This window comes from Orbicella franksi, chromosome 14, assembly GCF_964199315.1.
Source record: "Orbicella franksi chromosome 14, jaOrbFran1.1, whole genome shotgun sequence".
NCBI classification, from domain to species: domain Eukaryota; kingdom Metazoa; phylum Cnidaria; class Anthozoa; order Scleractinia; family Merulinidae; genus Orbicella; species Orbicella franksi.
This window is the reverse complement of record NC_138158.1, coordinates 3304944-3323529: the sequence shown is the minus strand read 5'-3', so window position 1 is coordinate 3323529 and position 18586 is coordinate 3304944. Positions and strand designations below refer to the sequence as shown.

Here is an 18586-nt window from a genome sequence, read left to right as displayed (position 1 = left end):
CGTGAACTCAGCTAAATAGCATAATGCGGCTCCAAACAAGACAAAAAATAAATGTCCTAATTAGTAACAAAAGCCACTTGTCCCTACCTCGAACCAGTCTTATTTAAAGGCCACGGTTACGCTTCCTCTTAAAATCTTCACTTTTCAACTTCCGGTTTCTAATGACGGTTTTATTGTACTACATTCTATAGTTTTTCTTCCTTTCTTCAGGAAATAAAACTCATGAAAATGAAAAACCGTCGCTCACAGTTACGGAGAGCCATTCCTCCCCCTGTTAGATAAGCAATTGTTTTGTTTCCGGGCCCAAGTTTTTCCGAGAGAGACTCGAGCCAAAAGGTCATTTTCGACGAAACGATATCCTGCAGTTACTAAGCAATTAGCTTAGAGGCGGAAACAGCGTCCTTGTATCCGCAAATTTGTCAAAAATAACAAAACAAGGGTATCAGCACGCGTTACTTAAAACCAGAGCCAAGAGGAGGAGCAAATCGCAATTTTGAAAGGTCTACCAGACTCCGGGGGTTCGCCTCGTTGGAACGCTAAATTAAGGTACGAGGAATCGCGAAAACTTATTTGCTTTTCGTTCACAATACAGCCGCTAGCTTCATAACAACTATAGTGCGCTATGAGCGAGTCTGTGGAAGTAGTACATAGAGTTAGATTTAGAGTATAACATGACTCATTTAAAATGAAGTCAAATACATGCAGGCCTGGGCTCGCACGATCGCCTGATAAGTTAAAATTAGATTTCGTCACGGAATTAGGAACATCCCGCAACATCTCTCGCCACTGAACGTAGTGCAATGACCAGAAAGTATCGGCTGCGATCGAAGGAGACCAGGTGGCAGCCGGGAAAAAATAGGTAATGAAATTCTCTGAAAGGACAAATATAGGCCGTTAATATGTAGTATATACAGATTGAGAGACTATTGTAGCAAATTTACGGACTTATAAATTCAAGTCGAAGAGGAGAGTTCGTATATGCATAATTAATACACGTTATGAGCTTTTCAGAGATTATTTCGCACAATTACTCTTGGCTTTGCTCCTCTCATTTTGCGGCCTAGCAGCCCGCGTATTTTGCCACCGCGTGCAAACGAAAGCGCCAGCCACGCATACTGTACGCACACGTTGCGCTTTGAATCAGAAAGATGAAGTGAACCAGGAAGAATATTCAATCAGTCTGAAAAACATGCATGATGCTCATGAATGACTAATGTGCGCGCTAGCAGAAACTAAAACTACGAATCAAAGAGGCTGTGCCAGCTTGTCAGACAAGGTTTCGGCCTGAGAAAACAAAGCCGCGAGCCGCCGAAAACAGTCACAATTTGCGTTTACTGACCACTCCTCTTGGCTGAGGCTTTATACTTTCTTCTTTGTCTTAGTATCTTGTTAGACTTTTACATTTCTAATCAACCTTGTTTGCCCTTGGTTGATTGCTTTTAGGGACGCACCATTATTTTTCTGAGGGGGTGGAGGGGAGGTGGGCAATTTTCTGTTGCATGAGTTTTTTTTCTCACCTTTAGGTTGTGCATGATTTTTTTTGGTGGGGCAATAGTTTGTGCATGAATTTTTTTTAACATCAAAAACAGGACCTGGAGAGTAGAAAGCACTTGCTCGATTTTTTATGGCTCCCCTTAGCTTGCACGACTTTTGTTTCAGCAGTTTTTGCTGTGCATGCAGGAATTCTTTTTTGGAAATTGCCCAACAACCAACCGCCCCCCTCCTCCCTCCATTCAAATTCGTCTTAAATCCTTCCCTTAACTAGAGTTTTACAACTGATCGTTGAAATCTTTCAGATGCTGCTGAGTTAAGTTATATTTCTGTATTTCAAGTTATTTTTGGCGGTGTTGAAATAGAAAAAGGAAAACGTCTGGAAGTAGACAGAGTAGGGAATGTTGCTTTAAAATCTTAAAACCTCAACCCTGAAAACATTTCCGTATCATTCTATTCCTCATTGTGCACGCTGGATGTTTAATCAGGCATGGCCTCCAATGGTGTCTTTGACATGAATTGCCAAAACTTAGAACTGTTACATGCAGATGTGTGGGAGTTTGTAAAGCTGTAATAAATTCGATCAAAAAATCTGAAAAATATTTCTTTTCTCCCTTTGAAAAGCTGCAATAACGTCTAAAATCTGACCTGTTATCCATTTTCAGTCGTTCTATCGTCTAGGTTTTGTGTGCATGCCATTTCGACATTGGTTTAACGGTCTGACGCGCACTTAACAAATAACGAAGCTTCGACTGAGGTTTTGTTGTAAAGCACGCAGAAAGCGGTAGAGCACGAAAGAAGTGTAGGGGGAAACACGAGACGTAATCCTTTTTATTTTGTTCTGTTATCTTTTTTAACGTTTTTAATTGTTTGTTTGTTTTTTTGCCAACTAACATTGACAATTGGCGTTTAGTTTACGACTCCGCTTGGCCAGGAGATTTACTGCTTTCCTTTTTTTCTTACCTTTTCTTAGCTTGTTAGTCATGTCACGTGATTCACAGGCAAGGAAAGATTTCAACACTGGCAATCCAAGAAGTGGAAGAAGACAAGGCGAACCAAACTTTAGCTTGAACGATAAAGCTGCACATAATGACCAAGAAGAAGTGATACAAATCTCCATGGACAAAGTAGGACATGTTATAGGGAAAAAGGGGTGGAGAAAAAAAGATATAGTAGAGCGAAGTGGAGTTCAAGCACTGGTCATTAAAGACGACCAAGTTCGCTTAACAGGAACAGAGGAACAGCGCACCAAAGCTAAAATGATCATTAACGAGATCATACGTGTACGTCTTTGCAAAATGTCCTTTTATCTGACCTTACACCATTCATCTTTCCACCCTCTTCCTTTCTTCAGTTCTGCCACCTACCTGCGTGTCTGCCTGTCTGCCAGTGAACCTGGCTGCCTTTCTGTTTATCTGTTTGTCTGTCTGTCTGTGTCTGTTTGTCTGTCTGTCTGTCTGTCTGTCTGTCTGTTTGTCTGTCGGTCGGTCTCTCTGCCTGCCTGCCAGTACCTGTTTAATCGTCCGCCTATCTGTTTGTATATGCCTGTATGCCTGCCTCATGTAAGGCCGGCTGGCTCTCTGTCTGCCTTCCTTCTTTCATTCTGCAATCCCTTCCTTGTTTTGCCGTTCCTTTTTCATATGTTCCGGCTTGTTAGTTTATGTCCTCTTATTCAATACCCAGGGAGAAGGCAGTCCTGATGAAGGTTCTTGGGAAAAACTGGACTTTATACCCGAGAAATATATGGGTGCAGTTATTGGAAGAAACAGCAAAAACTTAAACAAAATAGAACAAAAAACTGGGGCAACTTTGAAGGTCTGGGGATGGAATGGCCTCTGTATCAAGGGATCAACTGAAAGTCAAAAGAGAGCTATTCGGGAAATAAAGGAACAAGTGGTAAGTCTTGCTAGGAAGGAATCCGTAAATCGCGGTCTGGTTTAAAATTTGCAATGTGAACCAGAGGAGAAAACATTAAAAGCGTATTAACCGAAGATCACAATGAGTGGACACAGGTCTTAGTAGGTCGTAAACTTTTCTTCCCATATCCTCTGTAATGCTAACCCTTATCACATCTTATCAGGCAGACTCCTTTTGTAAGCGCGCGGACTCTAGATAAAAAAATAGATAAAAAATTATTTTAAAAGGTAAAAATATACAACTTCTAAGATTAAGGCTAAAATATCATGTATAACAATAGAAAATGAAATTCACGTACTTTCAAAACAGTTGTAAATTTGGCCTCCAGGATAATAAAAAGACTTTTGTTGCTGCTTCACTTCGTACTCTTGGCAAATGCAAAAGGTATCCCTTCCTTTAGTCTGTTGAAGCGAGACATCTCGATTAAAAATAAAATAATTTTTTTAAAAAAAACTGAGGCACTTTGCCACCATTATGCATCTAAGGACTAGGTTATATGTACATGTTTCATGCGCCTATCTTCTGGTGCCTTATCACGGTTATGATGTCTTACAATCAATCGTGTAGCCTCCTGTAAAGCTTTTCTATGAAATCAGAATTCAATTTAATTGCCCGCAGGAGTTCCATAACCGTTTGATACAGGTCATACTGTATTGCTAATCCTACGGATGCCAGCGCAGCTCAACTGTACTTGCTCGTTTCGCTTCCTCCCCCCCCCCCCCCCCCCAAGGATCGGATTGTTCGAAAGCCGATTAACGTAGCCCTGGAATAAATGTTAACCAAAGTATTAATCTTCTTGTTTAAATATGTTTTTCACTCCAAGTTTATGTTTTGTGTAATCTGAGATTATTCAAATTCAAAACTGAAGGACAAACAAGAAAACAGAATAACCTATCCGAAAAGTTACAAAACTTAAATTCTCGCCAATCCTGGGTTAGCTTAATGGGACTTTGAACAACCCGGCCCATATTTTTGGCAGGTTACTCTAGAAACTAAATCAGCGAAGACTGAATTTCAGATTGAATCAGAATTTCTCTAAATTAAATCCTCACTGTTGCAGGTCGATACCAAGTATCACGTTATTTGAAAACCAATCCAATCTCGATTTCCATTGATTATTGTCACGTTTGATTTTGCTTTACAGGCTGATCTACGCTCACAGGCTAGTCAACAACATTTAGTGCGGCGTGTTCATGTGGACACAACACAGTTGGACCTGAACCACAAGTTTGAGCTATCCGTCGTACAACCTTCAAATGACTACAGCCCTGACGAAACTAAATACTATCAACTGAAACAAGTAGAGCATTCCCCACAAGATATGAAGGTAATTTTCCCGCGGTGAGGGTGTGTTGCCCGCTTCCCAAAACGCTTAACCCACTTAAGACAAACATCTCCAATTTTCGTCACTCTATTCAGGAGCTGAACAAAATTTTGATGCCCTATCTAAGACCTGATCCTTATCAATACCCTTTGTAAGACCTGCTTTATAATTAGTACCCTATAGTTCAGAGTTAAAGGCATTGTGAAGGGCTTTTGTTGATTGTCTGAAAGAATAGCTTCTTCTAAGCAACATACCCAATTCAAGACTAGAGTGCAAAAACTATACCCTATCTGAGACCAAAATGGCCAAAATCGATACCCTATTTTCAGCCAAAACCGCTCAAAAACCATACCTTTTGGGGCCGCACATACCTATAAAGCCCATGCAACGGAGTACCCCCTGAGGGTAATGTTAGTCAAATGCTAGAAGCGACCAACTTCTTACACTGATATTAGTCTTTTAGGTTTGTGGACTAACATCTGACATGCACACTTTACAGGATGAACAGGATGGCTTCACTGGTATAGACAAACTGAGAGATGAACTCCTCATGGTGTTAAAGAACATTCACAAAGAAAAGGAAGAGGAGACCTTAAAAGTAGTTATATGGTGTCACCTCGGCCATGCCTACATAAAGGAAGTAAGCGAAGGTGAGAGAAAGATGCAAAAGTTTCACTCGCCAGGTTTTATTCTTTGTGTTGGAATTTCAAAGTGATGCAATGACGAAATTAAGACAAGTAACCACTACGTAGCACATGCAAACTAGGAGGAATACATTGGCGGTTCATTTAGCTTAGTTACAACAATCTGTATCACTATACTGTACCGGGGCTTTTCTATGTTTACGACGTTCTCACCTCACACAATAGCATCGACGGAACAGAACGTTGAGAATGACAATTGACCCATGCAAAATATATCCGCAAAACATTGAAATAAAAGACATTGAGAGAAAAAGCACACGTGTGCCTTAAAGAATAAATGACTGGGCCTACTTGCACTTGTGGATTAAGTGCAAGTTAACAAAAACATTTTGTTGTAATGTGTCTTCAGCCAAGCTTTCCTGCACCGTGCACTTGATGTACAAACGTGATATGGAAGTATCCGAAAAATATCTTTAACTCATGCCAAACAATCATTGGGTCTTTCGTTGGCTTGTAGCTATATTGAATGTTCACCTGAAGAGTAATATCATGTTCTTATATTGATTCAGACGACGAAGAAGAGGACTATTTCACTCTTGCTGAAATCAAAGAAAAACTCGAGGAAGAAGGAAGCTGGAAGACCTCAATCTTCGAAGGTGGCTTAGACGATATTGAAATTGAGCGAATTGAAAAACATCTGGAGTCCCACGCAGTCAAGGAAGATATAAGATACGACTTTAAGTTCATCACTCCATCTTGTAGAGATGTTCGTGTTAAGGTACAATTTTGGTACAGTTTTTCTTCGAATTCCAGTAACTATAAGTTGAATGATAAAATCTCTCTCTGTCAAAAACCAAATAAAATTATCCTCATTTGTAACCCTTTAAAATTGCAAAAAGAAAAAAACCTATTAAAGTGGGACAGAGGGTTTTGTTCGAAACACACATGGCACTCATGTTGTCGTTAACTCTCTCCATTAGATTATTGGGAGTGGATGATCCTTTTTTAAGAATTTCAGTGTTAATCAAAACAGGACCAGCAGCAAAACTGCTGTCATGGTGACGGCACGGCGGGTGTCATTGTGTTTCTTTTGTGATGTACATTTCTAGTCTCAAGTTTAGAGAACTCTGCTCTAATATTTCCAGAAATATTCCCTTTTTACTGTTTTAGTGGAACTATTTTTGATGTCATCACTTTCCTCATATTTATAATACAAAAACCGTAAATATCTCTAAAACGACTGAAGATATTCCAAAAAGGAAAACGCCAATCTTTTTTTATTTTGAAAAGCGTTTCAAATAAGCAGCCAGTATTCTTTGCTTCATCGGCACTTTAATAATGAGTAGGCACCGACGTTTTGTGTCTACTTTGTTGCGTACAGCTACTACCTTCTTTTTTTTTTACCTAGGCATGGCTGACTGAGAAGGATGCTGAACACGACGAAGACGAGACAACTTCCATGGCGTTCTCTCGCAATGCACCGATTCGTGTTAAAAACATCTTGACACGCGCGTTGCCTGATGGGCAGGGTGATTCATCAAACTCGCCATGTTTTTACATGTGCTCTTACTATGAGCGCAAAATGAAAGTAGACATTTTGATGGTATCCAAGACATTTGACTACCGTTTGTTAATAAGGACATGTAAGAAAGAACTCTAAAATTTGTTACTTTTACTTTTCACTATTTCATAAACAAAAGAAAACTTATAACGCAAAGGACTCGCTTATTGTTGCACGCTCAAACACATCTATGGCTATTTGACCTAGCGTGAGGTCAAGATGGCTGGATATTGGCCAAGTTCATTTTTGCGTATTTATGGACCGAGATGGAGTAGAAGCTAGTAGAGAAACTAGTTGTCTTCGCGGGACAATGCGCGTGATCCCGATAACGCCATCTTGCCCTCTCGGGTAGCCAATCACAGCGCAGGATTTGGTTCACCTTGCCCACCCATGAAACTGCGATTTACATGAGTAAGACAAATTAATGGAGCCAAAACCGTAATCTCCATTCTGCACGTTTATTCTAGGCAGAAGTTATGTCGCAGAAACATCAGAAGCCGAAGAAGAAGACAAAATTCTTAAGACGTACCTGATGGGAATGAAGATTGAAGGAGACCGGCTGGTGTTGCCATCTGCCTCCGCGCGTCCAGACGGGTTTGACCTGTTTTACCAGCGCCACAGTCTGAGGAAAACTTACCAGTATGAAATAGATGGAGAAGAGTTTAGCTTGATTGTTTGTAAAGATCAAGCAAACACCGTGGATCCCGTCGAGACTGAAGTGAGGGACGTTCATACAGTAGCCACGAAGGTTAGTATTGCTAATTTTGAGTTCTCAATGACATGATCCTGTATTTGATTTGATGTAAATGTTTAAAGGAACAATGTAAAGCTGAAAAGAAATCTGGCGCCCTAAACTTCGCGAATTTGCAAAGGGATGTTGTGTTTGCAAAATTTCAGAGTGCTTGAGCCAAACTTGAAAACCTTCAGTTATCCACATAGATATTTTTCAGTCTGTTTCATTGCCCTGCAGGGGTGGGGGTACTCTTCTATGAGAGTGTCGCTCTAAAGAACTGTTTGGTCTAAAATTAGGCGTATAAGGTTTTCCCTTCCCTTGGAGTAACCAGACCGTGAATTCTTGCGTGACTTTTACGGTGTAGAGTTTTTTTCCTGCTGTGAACGGTTGGCGTTTTCTGGTAATTCTGCTATTCTCTCGTTATTTTCATTGTCTGATTTCCCATAAATCTTATGATCAGGGTGCCTCGTGGAGTCGAGAGCCTAGAGTCGATCCTAGAACGTAGTCTCTTGTGAACATTAGTTCCTTCTTTGCACCCAGGCAGCAACTACTTCCCACAACTGTTACTTTTTATAATTTACTTTTTGAAACAATTCCATTTTCTCGTGCAAGGAGATGAGAACGAGCGTATCTTCGTGACTGCAGGGACCTTATTCGGCATAACAACTCGTTTTCTTAGCAAGTTTATTTTCATCGCCAGCGGCCGCCTATTAGACGAAGAGAGAGTGACGCAATCGTGCCGGTTTCTACCAAGCACTAGCGTTCTGTGTCAGCTTGAGGAGAATGTAACGAACCGCTGGATACCAGAGGACATTGCATATAGAGCAGAACATGCACTGTACCGATGAAGTTTAGATGCATAAAACGGCTTCCTGGCTTAAAACTCGCCAGTTTATACAAAGCATTTCAATACGCAAGGAAGGATCAAAAGAGTTCTTTTTCGCTGCGAGTTGTTCGTCACACGAAAAATGAACTCAGGGCGTGGATTGGTTCTTCACTTAATCTTAGATTGAAGTGTATCGTTTCGATATCGTAATTCTCCTAACCACAACAACTCTAATTTAGATTGATTTATTCGTAAGTGATGTTTGTTAGTAAGTAATGTCGTTTATTATATGGCTAGCTCCGTGAGCGGGCAAGATGAATCAAATCCTGCGTCGTGATTGGCTACCCGAGCGGGCAAGATGGAGCTATCTTGCCCGCTCGGGACTACCCGCCGTGTCCCGCAAGAAAAATTTCCCCGAAAGCCATATAATAAATCGGTTATTGACCAAGCTTGTTCGGCCAAGATGGCTGGATATTGGCCTCGTTCTTTTTTCTGCGAGTTTATGGACCTCGATTCCGTCTCGGTCCATAAACACGCAAAAAAAAAAAAGAACTTGGCCAATACCCAGCCATCTTGACCTCACACTTGGTCGATATAGGAAGTGCTGTCTGTAATGAAATAAGCAGTATATGGCGCATTGTAAGTAGGTGATGTAGCATTTTGTAATTAATAGATACAAAGTAGTAATGTAGCGTATTATAAGTAGATTTACGTGCTGTGTTGTTAGTAGCAAGCGTTGTAATGTAAGCTGTAAAAGTAATGTAATATGTGCAGTGTAAATTAAATTTTTTAAAAAAAGATACGCAAAAACGTTGCGAATGCTTCCCATACTGCACTACAGCTGCACTACTCTTAAAATTCCATCTCGATAATTCGTGCACTCTCTCCCTCACTCACTCAAAGTAAGAGACTAATTTTATTTTATTTTATTCTATTTTGCTTTCTTTTGCCGCGTAGACTGACATACATCTTCACTGTGAGAAATGGGACCAAATCCTTGCTGAAGGAAATGACTGGGAACCAGAACAGATAGCCGACAAACTACCTTCTTTTTTACAATTTCTAAGAGAAGTTCAGATAAATGTAACTGGTGGCCAGTGATGGAATGGTTTGACTTCAGAGTCACCTTGGAAAAAGTAAAGGATTCTGGTTGTTGTAGTCAAATGACGTCATCATGCAAATCACCTGCTGAGCCACTTGCTTTGTAAACTTCAATAAAACACAAGAAAACAAAGAGAAATAGAAAATTTATTGTGTGACTGTTTTTACTGTCAAATTGAAGTTAGTGTTTTTTCCTTGTCGCGCGAAGAGGAAACCCAGTTGTCGCTTCGAGCTCAGGTTGCGACAGCAGTATCACCAGTGAAAAGGTACCTTACAGCCGACTATCGTCTATCCCCCTGTTAGGTGAGCGTTTGCTGTGTTTACGAACCCGCATAATTCTGAGAAACGTCACTGAAGGCCAATTTCGACGAATCGGCAGTCCTGTAGTTACTCGCTCGTTGGCTTTGCAGCGGAAGCGCCGTCCTTTACTCTGTAAAATTTGTCCAAATGAGTTAAACCAGAGCGTCAGCAAGCGTCGATTAAATAGACCACGAAGATAACTTCATCTGTTACAAAATGGCGATTTGCAGTGCGAGTTGAGACAGCGGAGACCGCGGGAACAATTTGCCTCGTCCTAAGACTGAGATAGCTGAACTGAGGTAGGAAGTCTCGAAAGGTTTACGAACATCTTTGTAATGTATTTGGTTTGTTTTCTGGTGTTTACAGCCTTGTTATTGGTCAGTTTCACATTGTGGAGTGCAGGGAGAACTTTTATTCCAATTGGTTGTTGAAATCATTCAGATGCTGCCGACCTACTGTTGTATTTCTGTATTACATTTTAGGCGGTTGAGTGATTCAATAGGGAAGGGAAAACCTCATCTGGAAGCCCTTAGAGAATCGAAGGTCGTTTGAAAATGTTTATACTTCAACCTTGGAAACATTTCTGTATCACCCAAATGAAAATATACCTCATTGTACACGCAGAATGTTAATTCAGGCATGGCCTGTGAATATTGACTTTGAAATTGCCAAAACGTAGAACTGTTTAAGAGTTTGTATGAAATGGTTGCGTAGGAGTTTGTATAGATTTAAAATGCGATCAAAAAATCTGAAAACTCTCCCTGATTTTCCTTTGAAAAGCTTCAATAACGTTTAAAATCTGACCTACAATCCATTTTCAAAGGTTCTATCGTTTTTGTGTGCCACTTGAGCGATTTTGGTTTAACGGTCTGACGCGTACTTAACAAATAAAGAAGCCTCGACTGTGCTCTGTTGTATTGTAAAGCATGCAGGAAGTTGTAGAGCACGAAAAAAGTGTAGGGGAAATACCAGCCGGTAATACCGTTTTGTGGATTAATTTTTGTTGTGGTTTTTTTTTTATGTTTATTGTTTGTTTGTTTGTTTTGTTGTCAAATTCCCGACCTTTCTGTCCCAGTCCTCGATGTCAGTTCCACGCAGGTAGGGTCCCCTCAATCCTGGAACTATAACAGGTGCATTAAACAAAGACCAATTGGTATTTAAGGCTGGGTTTTACGGGCGACGCAAGCACAAGCGCAAGCAATAGGGATGGCCCAAGTGAAACGAAATTCGACGCAGACATGAGCACAAACAGAATCATCCGAACCTTCCAAGCTGCTTAGGCGCGAGGTAATCTGGATCCAGTGTTTTCAATGGCCAAACTTAACCACGTCTGGTAGGTATTCTTGTGCCTGCGTTATCCCTGAGCGGTATTTCCTTTTTTACGTGTGGCAGTGTAAACGCATGCAAGCATAAGCGCAAACACAAGCAAAAGGAAAAATTTTGATCCTTGTGCTTGTTCTTGCCCGTGTGCTTATGCCCGCGTCAAAGCCGTTTTCACGGTCGGTGAAATAAGAATTATTGTGTTAGCGCTTGTGCTTGTGCTTGCACTTGTGCTTGCGTCGCTAGTGAAAACCAGGCTTTCTTTCACGACTCCGCTTGGCTAGGAGGATTTAATACTTTCCTTGTTTTCTTAGATTGTTAGTCATGTCACGTGATTCACAGGCAAGGAAAGATTCCAGGACCCAAAGAAACACTGACAATCCAAGAAGTGGAAGAAGACAAGGCGAACCAAGCTTTAGCTTGAATGATAAACCTGCACATAATGACCAAGAAGAAGTGATACAAATCCCCAAGGACAAAGTAGGACATGTTATAGGGAAAAAGGGGTGGAGAAAAAAAGATATAGTGGAGCAAAGTGGAGTTCAAGCACTGGTCATCAAAGACGACCAAGTTCACTTAACAGGAACAGAGGAACAGCGCACTAAAGCTAAAATGGTCATTAACGAGATCATACGTGTACGTCTTTGCAAAATGCCCTTTTATCTGACCTTAAACCATTCATTCTTTCCACCCTCTTCCTTCCTTCAGTTCTGCCTACCTGCCTGTCTGCCAGTCAAACTGACTGCCTTTCTGTTTCTCTGTTTGTCTATCTGTCTGTCTATCTGTCTGTCTATCTGGCTGGCTGGCTGTCGGCCTCTCTGTCTGCCTGCCAGTACCTGTTTTATCGTGAGCCCATCTGTTTGTATATGCCTGTATGCCTGCCTCATGTAAGGCCGACTAGCTGCCTGTCTGCCTTCCCTCTTTCATTCTGCCATCCATTCTTTGTTTTGCCCTTCCTTTCTCATATGTTCCGGATTGTTAGTTTATGTTCTCTTATTCAATACCCAGGGAGAAGACAGTCCTGATGAAGGTTCTTGGAAAAAACTGGACTTTATACCCGAGAAATATATGGGTACAGTTATTGGAAGAAACAGCGAAAATTTAAACAAAATAGAACAAAAAACTGGGGCAACTTTGAAGGTCTGGGGACGGAATGGCCTCTATATCAAGGGATCTCCTGAGAACCAAAAGAGAGCTATTCGGGAAATAAAGGAACAAGTGGTAAGTGTTGCTATGAAGGTGATCCGTACAGCAGGTTTACAGTGCAGGTCCTTCACTCGATCTGTTTTAGATTTTGTAATGTGAACCAGAGGAGAATACATTAAAATCGTATTAAGCGAACGCCACAATAAGTGGACATACTGGACGTTTTTGCTGCTTCAGTCCGTACTCGTGGCAAATGCTAAAGGTTACCCTGCCTCGTCTGTCGAAGCAAGATATCTTGATTCAAAATAAAATAGTTTTTAAAAAACTGAGGCACTTTGCAACCAATGCATCTAAGGACTAGATTATGTATACATGCTTCTTGCGCCTATCTTCTACTGCCTCGTCACTGCTATGATGTCTTACAATCAATCGCACAACCCTCCTGTGCAGCTTTTCTATGAAATCAGGATTCAATTACCCGCAGGAGTTTCATAACCGTTTGGTACAGGTCATACTGTATTGCTAATCCTTCGGATGCCAGTGCAGCTCAACTGTACTTACTCATTTCTACCCCTCCGGGTCGCATTGTTCGAAACTGATTAACGCTAGTCCGGGATTAAAAGTTAACCAAACTATTAATTTTTTTGTTTAAAAGTGTTTTTCACTACAAGTTTATGTTTTATGTACTCTGAGATTATTCAGATTCAAAACTGAAGGATATAAACAGAAAACCTCAACGAAAAGTTACAAAACTGAAATCAAAATGCTCGCCAATCCTGAGTTAGCTTAATCGGGCTTTGAACAGCCCGGCCCAGATTTTTGCCAGGTTTCCCTAGAAACTAAATGAACGAAGACTGAACCTCAGATTGAAGTAGAATTTCTCTAAATTAAATCCTCACTGTTGCAGGTCAAATGAGAATTCAATCAATCAATCACATTATTTGAGAACCAATCCAATCTCCAGTTCCATTGATTATTGTCACTTGTGTAATTGTAATTTTGTTTTACTCAAGAACATTTTGATAAGACGCTCACAGTCTGGTCAACAACATCAAGTGCGGCGTGTTCACGTGAACACAACCCATTTGGACTTGAACCGCAAGTTTGAGCTGTCCGTCGTACAACCTCCAAACGACTACAGTCCTGAGAAAACTAAATACTATCAACTGAAACAACTAGAGCATACCCCACAAGATATGGAGGTAATTTTAGTCAAAAGTTAATACACTGTAATTCTGTGGTAAGCGACCGCCTTCTTAGTCTTTGAGGTTTGTGGACGGTCAGTGTAAAACGCAGACTGCGAACTGCAGACCAAGGGTAAAATGCAGACCGAGGGTAAAATGTAGACTGCAGACTTGAGACCTTTTAACTGAATCGTATCACCATTTCTATAGACTACCATCATTGAGAGCTAACCGAACTAACAGGCTGGTATGCAGGCTGCAGTCTGCGTTTTACATCGACCGGTTTGTATACTAACATCTGACATGCGCACTTTACAGGATGAACAGGATGGTTTCACTGACATAAACATATTGAGAGATGAACTCCTCATGGTGTTAAAGAACATTCACAAAGAAAAGGAAGAGGAGACCTTAAAAGTAGTTATATGGTGTCACATCGGTCATGCCTACATAAAGGAAATAAGCGAAGGTGAGGGAAAGATGCAAAAGTTTCACTCAGCAGGTTTTATTCTTTGAGTTGGAATTTCACTGAAGTGATGCAATGACGAACATGGAGCTTAAACAAACCACGACGACGACGGCAACGAGATCGTCATCAAACAAAAGGTTTTATTAAATGGGCAAAGCAATGGCTGTGCACGTGCGTTATAAATCCCTGCACATTTCTTTGCCGTCCTCTGCAAAACAACAACATAAATAAGCAAGTTTTGCGCGGTCTGAGGAACACGAACGACGACGGCTAATTTTAAAAAGCAGGGTTATGAAACTCTTACATGACAAAACTAGTGGCCGGGTTACGTAAATAATCTAATATTTTTTTCCCGCGGTTAATGAACAGAGTAACGTTGAGTATCGGAAACCAGAGTTGTCCGTGAGTTGACCTCGGGGAGTTGACCCATGCAAAATGTATCCGCAAAACATGGAAATAAAAGTCTTCAGTCAAGTTTTCCTGCACTATTCATTTGGTATATATGCAAACGTGATAGAGAAGAATCCGAAAATTATCTTTGACCAACCTAGCATTGGATTTTTCGTTGGCTTGTAGCCATATCGAATGTTCACCTGGATAGTAATATTTTCTTCTATTGATTCAGACGACGAAAAAGAGGACTATTTCACTCTTGCTGAAATCAAAGAAAAACTCGAGGAAAAAGCAAGCTGGAGGACCTCAATCTTCGAAGGTGGCTTAGACGATATAGAAATTAAGCGAATTGAAGAGCATCTGGAATCCCATGCAGTTAAGGAAGACATCAGATATGACTTTACCTTCCTTACTCCCTCTTGTAGAGATGTTCGTGTTAAGGTAAAATTTTGGTAGTTTTTCTTCAAATTTCCATGATTATTAGTTAAGACGAGGAAGTCTTTTTCTGTCAAAAGCCAAATCCCCGTTTGCAACTTAACCCTTGGGACAGGTCGGGTCTTCCTCAGAACACACATGTTGCCCATATTGTCTTAACTCTCTTCATTAGATTATTAGGAGTGGATGATCCTTGGTTAACAATTTCAGACTTAATTAAAAAGACCAGTGGCAAAACTATTGTCATAGCAACGGCACCACGGGTGTCATTGTGTTTTTTTTTTTTTTTGTGATGTACATTTCTGGTGCCAAGTTTAAAGAACACCACTCTAATATATGTAGCGATATTCTTGATTCAGTATTTTACTGTTTTAGTGATACAAAAAAAAAGGATATCTCTAAAACGAGAGAAGATAATCCAAACAGAAAAACGCCATTCTTCTTTACTTTGAAACCCTTTCAAATAAGCAGCAAGTATTCTTTAACTCATAGGCACTTAAATAATGAGTAGGCACGAACGTTTTGTGTCTACTTTGTTGTGTAGAGCTAATAGAGCTTTTTTTTTTCCTTTCTAGGCATGGCTTACTGAGGAGGAAGCTGCAAAAGGAGAAGACGGGACAACTTCCATGGCGTTCTCTCGCGATGCACCAATTCGTGTCAAGAACATCTTGACACGCGCGTTGCCTGATGGGCAGGGTGATTCATCAAACACGCCATGTTTTTACTTGTGCTCTCAGTATCAGCGCAAAATGAAAGTAGACATTTTGATGGTTTCCAAGACATTTGACTACCGTTTGATAATAAGAACATGTAAGAAAGAACTCTAAAATTTGTTACTTTTACCTGTTTACTTTTCACTATTTTATAAACCACAAAAACCTATAACGACTCGCTTCTTGTCGCAGGCTCAAAAACATCTATGGCTAATTGACCAAGCGTGAGGTCAAGATGGTTGGATATTAGCCAAGTTCATTTTTGCGTATTTATGGACCGAGATGGAATAGAAATGAGCTAGTAGAGAAACTATTTGTTTTTGCGGGGCAAAGCGCGTAATCCCGATAAAGCCATCTTCCCCCCCATCTTGCTTGGGAAGCCAATCACAGTGCAGGATTTGGTTCACCTTGCCCACCCATGAAATTGCGATTTACATGAGTTGGACAACTTAAATAAGTGGGGCCAAAACCGTAATCTCCATTCTGCACTGTTTATTCTAGGCAGAAGTTATGTCGCAAAAGCACCAGCAGCCGAAGAAGACAAAATTCTAACGAAATACCTGATGGGAATGAAGATTGAAGATGGTCAGCTGGTGTTGCCACCAGCCTCCGCGCGTCCAGACGGGTTTGACCTCTTTTACCAGCGCCGCAGTCTGAGGAAAACTTACCAGTATGATGGAGATGGAGAACATGGAGAACAGTTCAGCTTGATTGTTTGTAAAGATCAAGCAAACACCGTAGATCCCGTCGAGACTGAAGTGAGGGACGTTCATACTGTAGCCCCAAAGGTAAGTATTGCTAATTTTAAATTCTCAATGACATGATCCTGTATTTGATTTGATGTAAATGTTTAAAGGAACAGTGTGAAGCTGAAAAGAAATCTGCCGCCCTAAACTTCGCGAATTTGCAAAGAGATTTTGTGTTTGCAAAATTTCAGAGTGCTTGAGCCAAACTTGAAACCTTCGGTTATGAATATAGTTAGATATTTTTCAGTCTTTTTCATTGCCCTGGAGGGGTGGGGGTACTCTCCTATGAGAGCGTCGCTCCAAAGAACTGTTTGGTCTAAAATTAGGTGTATAAGGTTTTCCCTTCCCTTGAAGCAACTAGACCGTGAATTCTTGCGTGACTTTTACGGTGTAGAGCTTTTTTCCTGCTGTGAACGGTTGGCTATTTCTCGTGATTCTGCTATTCTCTCGTTATTTTCATTGTCTGATTTCCCATAAATTTTATGATCAGGATGCCTCGTGGAGTCGAGAGCCTAGAGTCGATCCAAGATCATAGTCTCTTGTGAACATCCGTTCCTCCTTTGCGTGCAAGCAGCAATTATTTCCCACAATTAATTATTACTATTTTGAAACAATTCCATTTTCTCGTGCAAGGAGATGAGAACGAGCGTATCTTCGTGACTGTAGGGACAGTTTGGCATAACAACTCGTTTACTTCGCAAGTTTATTTTCATCGCCAGCGGTGGCCACTTTAACGGAGAGAAAGTGACGTAATCACGCCGTTTTGTTCCAAGCGCTAGCGTTCAGTTCCCTTGAGGAGAATGTAACGAACCACTGAATACCAGAGGACATGGCATGTCAAGAGACTAATAGTTGCGTGACCGTGACATGTTGTGTTACCCGAGTTAACAATTGACATGTAATACGAGATTTTGTATTTTGAGCCTTTTGTTTTGTTCTGTCGTATTATCGAGATCGTGTTGTAAGTAAATATTCGCATACCGTCATTGCGAGGAGAATAAACGAGCAAGTTGGGACCGTTTAGTTACTTTGTTGTTTGTTTCGGTATTTTACGATTGGTACCGTCAACCGATTACAACATGACATGTAGACCAGAACGTGCACTGTACCCATAAAGTTTAGATGTATGAAACGGCTTCCTAAATTAAAACTCGCCGATTAATATAAAGCATTTCAATACGCAAAGGAACGATCAATTTTTTTTTTTTGGCTTCAAGTTGTTCGTCACACGAAAAATGAACTCCCAGGGTGTAGATAGGGTTTTCACTTAATATTAGATTTTATAAGTTATCTTTTCGATATCGTAATTCTCAGCTCCTAACCTCAGCAACTCTGATTTAGACTGGTTTATTCGTAAGTGATGTTTGTAAGTAAGTAATATGGGGCAATGTAAGTAGGTAATAAATGTAAAATAACATTTTGTACACAGTGATAGATACAAACTAGTGATGTGGCTTATTATAACTAGATTTAAGTACTGGGTTGTTAGTAGCACGTGTTGCTATGTAAGTAACGTATTGTAAATGTGATGTAATACGTGCGGTGTAATTAAAATTTAAAAAAAAAAATACGCAAAAATACGTTGTGAATGGTTCCCATTCGCACTGCTCTAACAATTCCATCTCGATCACTCATGCACTCTCTCCCTCACTCGCTCAAAGTAAGAAACTAATTAAATTTTATTTTGTTTTGCTCTCTTTTGCCGCATAGACTGACATACATCTTCACTGTGAGGAATGGGACCAAGCGCTTGCTGAAGGAAATGACTGGGAACCAGAACAGATAGTCGACAAACTACCTTCTTTTTTACAATTTCTAAGAGAAGTTCAGATAAACGTAACTGGTGGCCAGTGAAGGGGTGGTTTTAATGCAGACTCAACTCTTTATTACAAAACACTCAGAGTGACTTTAATTTCTTCAGAGTCACTTTGGAAAAAGTAAAGGATTCTGGTTGTTGTAGTCAAATGACGTCATCATGCAAATTACCTACTGAGCCACTTGCTTTGTAAGCTTTAATAAAACACAAGAAAACAAAGAGAAATAGAAAATTTATTGTGACTGTTTTTACTGTCAAATTGAAATTAGTGTTTTTTCTTGTCGCCCGAAGAGGAAACCCAGTTGTTGTATCGAGCTCAGGTTGCGACAGCAGTATCGCCAGAGTGCTTACAGCCTTGAGCGGAGTGTGGTTTGACGACAAATGTGTTCAGCTGTACAATATCTTTAGTTAAAGGAAATTTGAATGCCGATTGATTTGTAAATGGTTTCGAACAGGAGTCCAGTGGA

At 40.5% G+C, this 18586-nt stretch overlaps 2 protein-coding genes across 3 annotated transcripts; both read left to right on the top strand.

The window, feature by feature from the left end:
* The first annotated feature begins 467 nt into the window (after positions 1 to 467).
* Positions 468 to 9850, top strand: LOC145467941 (uncharacterized). 2 transcript variants are annotated; one of them, XM_081451583.1, is made up of 9 exons: positions 468 to 546; positions 2465 to 2774; positions 3175 to 3387; positions 4553 to 4735; positions 5232 to 5382; positions 5946 to 6154; positions 6785 to 7019; positions 7405 to 7685; positions 9454 to 9850. In XM_081451583.1, exons 2-9 carry the CDS (start codon positions 2475 to 2477, stop codon positions 9595 to 9597), a joined length of 1716 nt encoding a protein of 571 aa, XP_081307709.1. In that variant the 5' UTR covers positions 468 to 546; positions 2465 to 2474; the 3' UTR covers positions 9598 to 9850. The 2 variants fall into 2 exon arrangements, with proteins under 2 accessions (XP_081307709.1, XP_081307708.1); XM_081451582.1 differs by lacking the exon at positions 468 to 546 and adding an exon at positions 714 to 859.
* Positions 9851 to 9860: 10 nt separating this feature from the next.
* Positions 9861 to 18281, top strand: LOC145467945 (uncharacterized). The gene is made up of 9 exons (XM_081451589.1): positions 9861 to 10196; positions 11532 to 11853; positions 12226 to 12438; positions 13377 to 13565; positions 13866 to 14016; positions 14642 to 14850; positions 15420 to 15654; positions 16059 to 16345; positions 18014 to 18281. The coding sequence occupies exons 2-9, from the start codon at positions 11542 to 11544 to the stop codon at positions 18155 to 18157; spliced, it is 1740 nt and encodes a 579-aa protein (XP_081307715.1). The 5' UTR covers positions 9861 to 10196; positions 11532 to 11541; the 3' UTR covers positions 18158 to 18281.
* Positions 18282 to 18586: the final 305 nt, after the last annotated feature.

Bases quoted from the DNA above. Each gene is read 5' to 3' on its own strand.
- LOC145467945 (XM_081451589.1), top strand. From the start codon at position 11,542: ATGTCACGTGATTCACAGGCAAGGAAAGATTCCAGGACCCAAAGAAAC. The intron at 11,854-12,225 runs GTACGTCTTTGC...TTCAATACCCAG, and splicing joins TCATTAACGAGATCATACGT to GGAGAAGACAGTCCTGATGA. The intron at 13,566-13,865 runs GTAATTTTAGTC...CGCACTTTACAG, and splicing joins ATACCCCACAAGATATGGAG to GATGAACAGGATGGTTTCAC.
- LOC145467941 (XM_081451582.1), top strand. From the start codon at position 801: ATGACCAGAAAGTATCGGCTGCGATCGAAGGAGACCAGGTGGCAGCCG. The intron at 3,388-4,552 runs GTAAGTCTTGCT...TTTGCTTTACAG, and splicing joins GGGAAATAAAGGAACAAGTG to GCTGATCTACGCTCACAGGC. The intron at 4,736-5,231 runs GTAATTTTCCCG...CACACTTTACAG, and splicing joins ATTCCCCACAAGATATGAAG to GATGAACAGGATGGCTTCAC.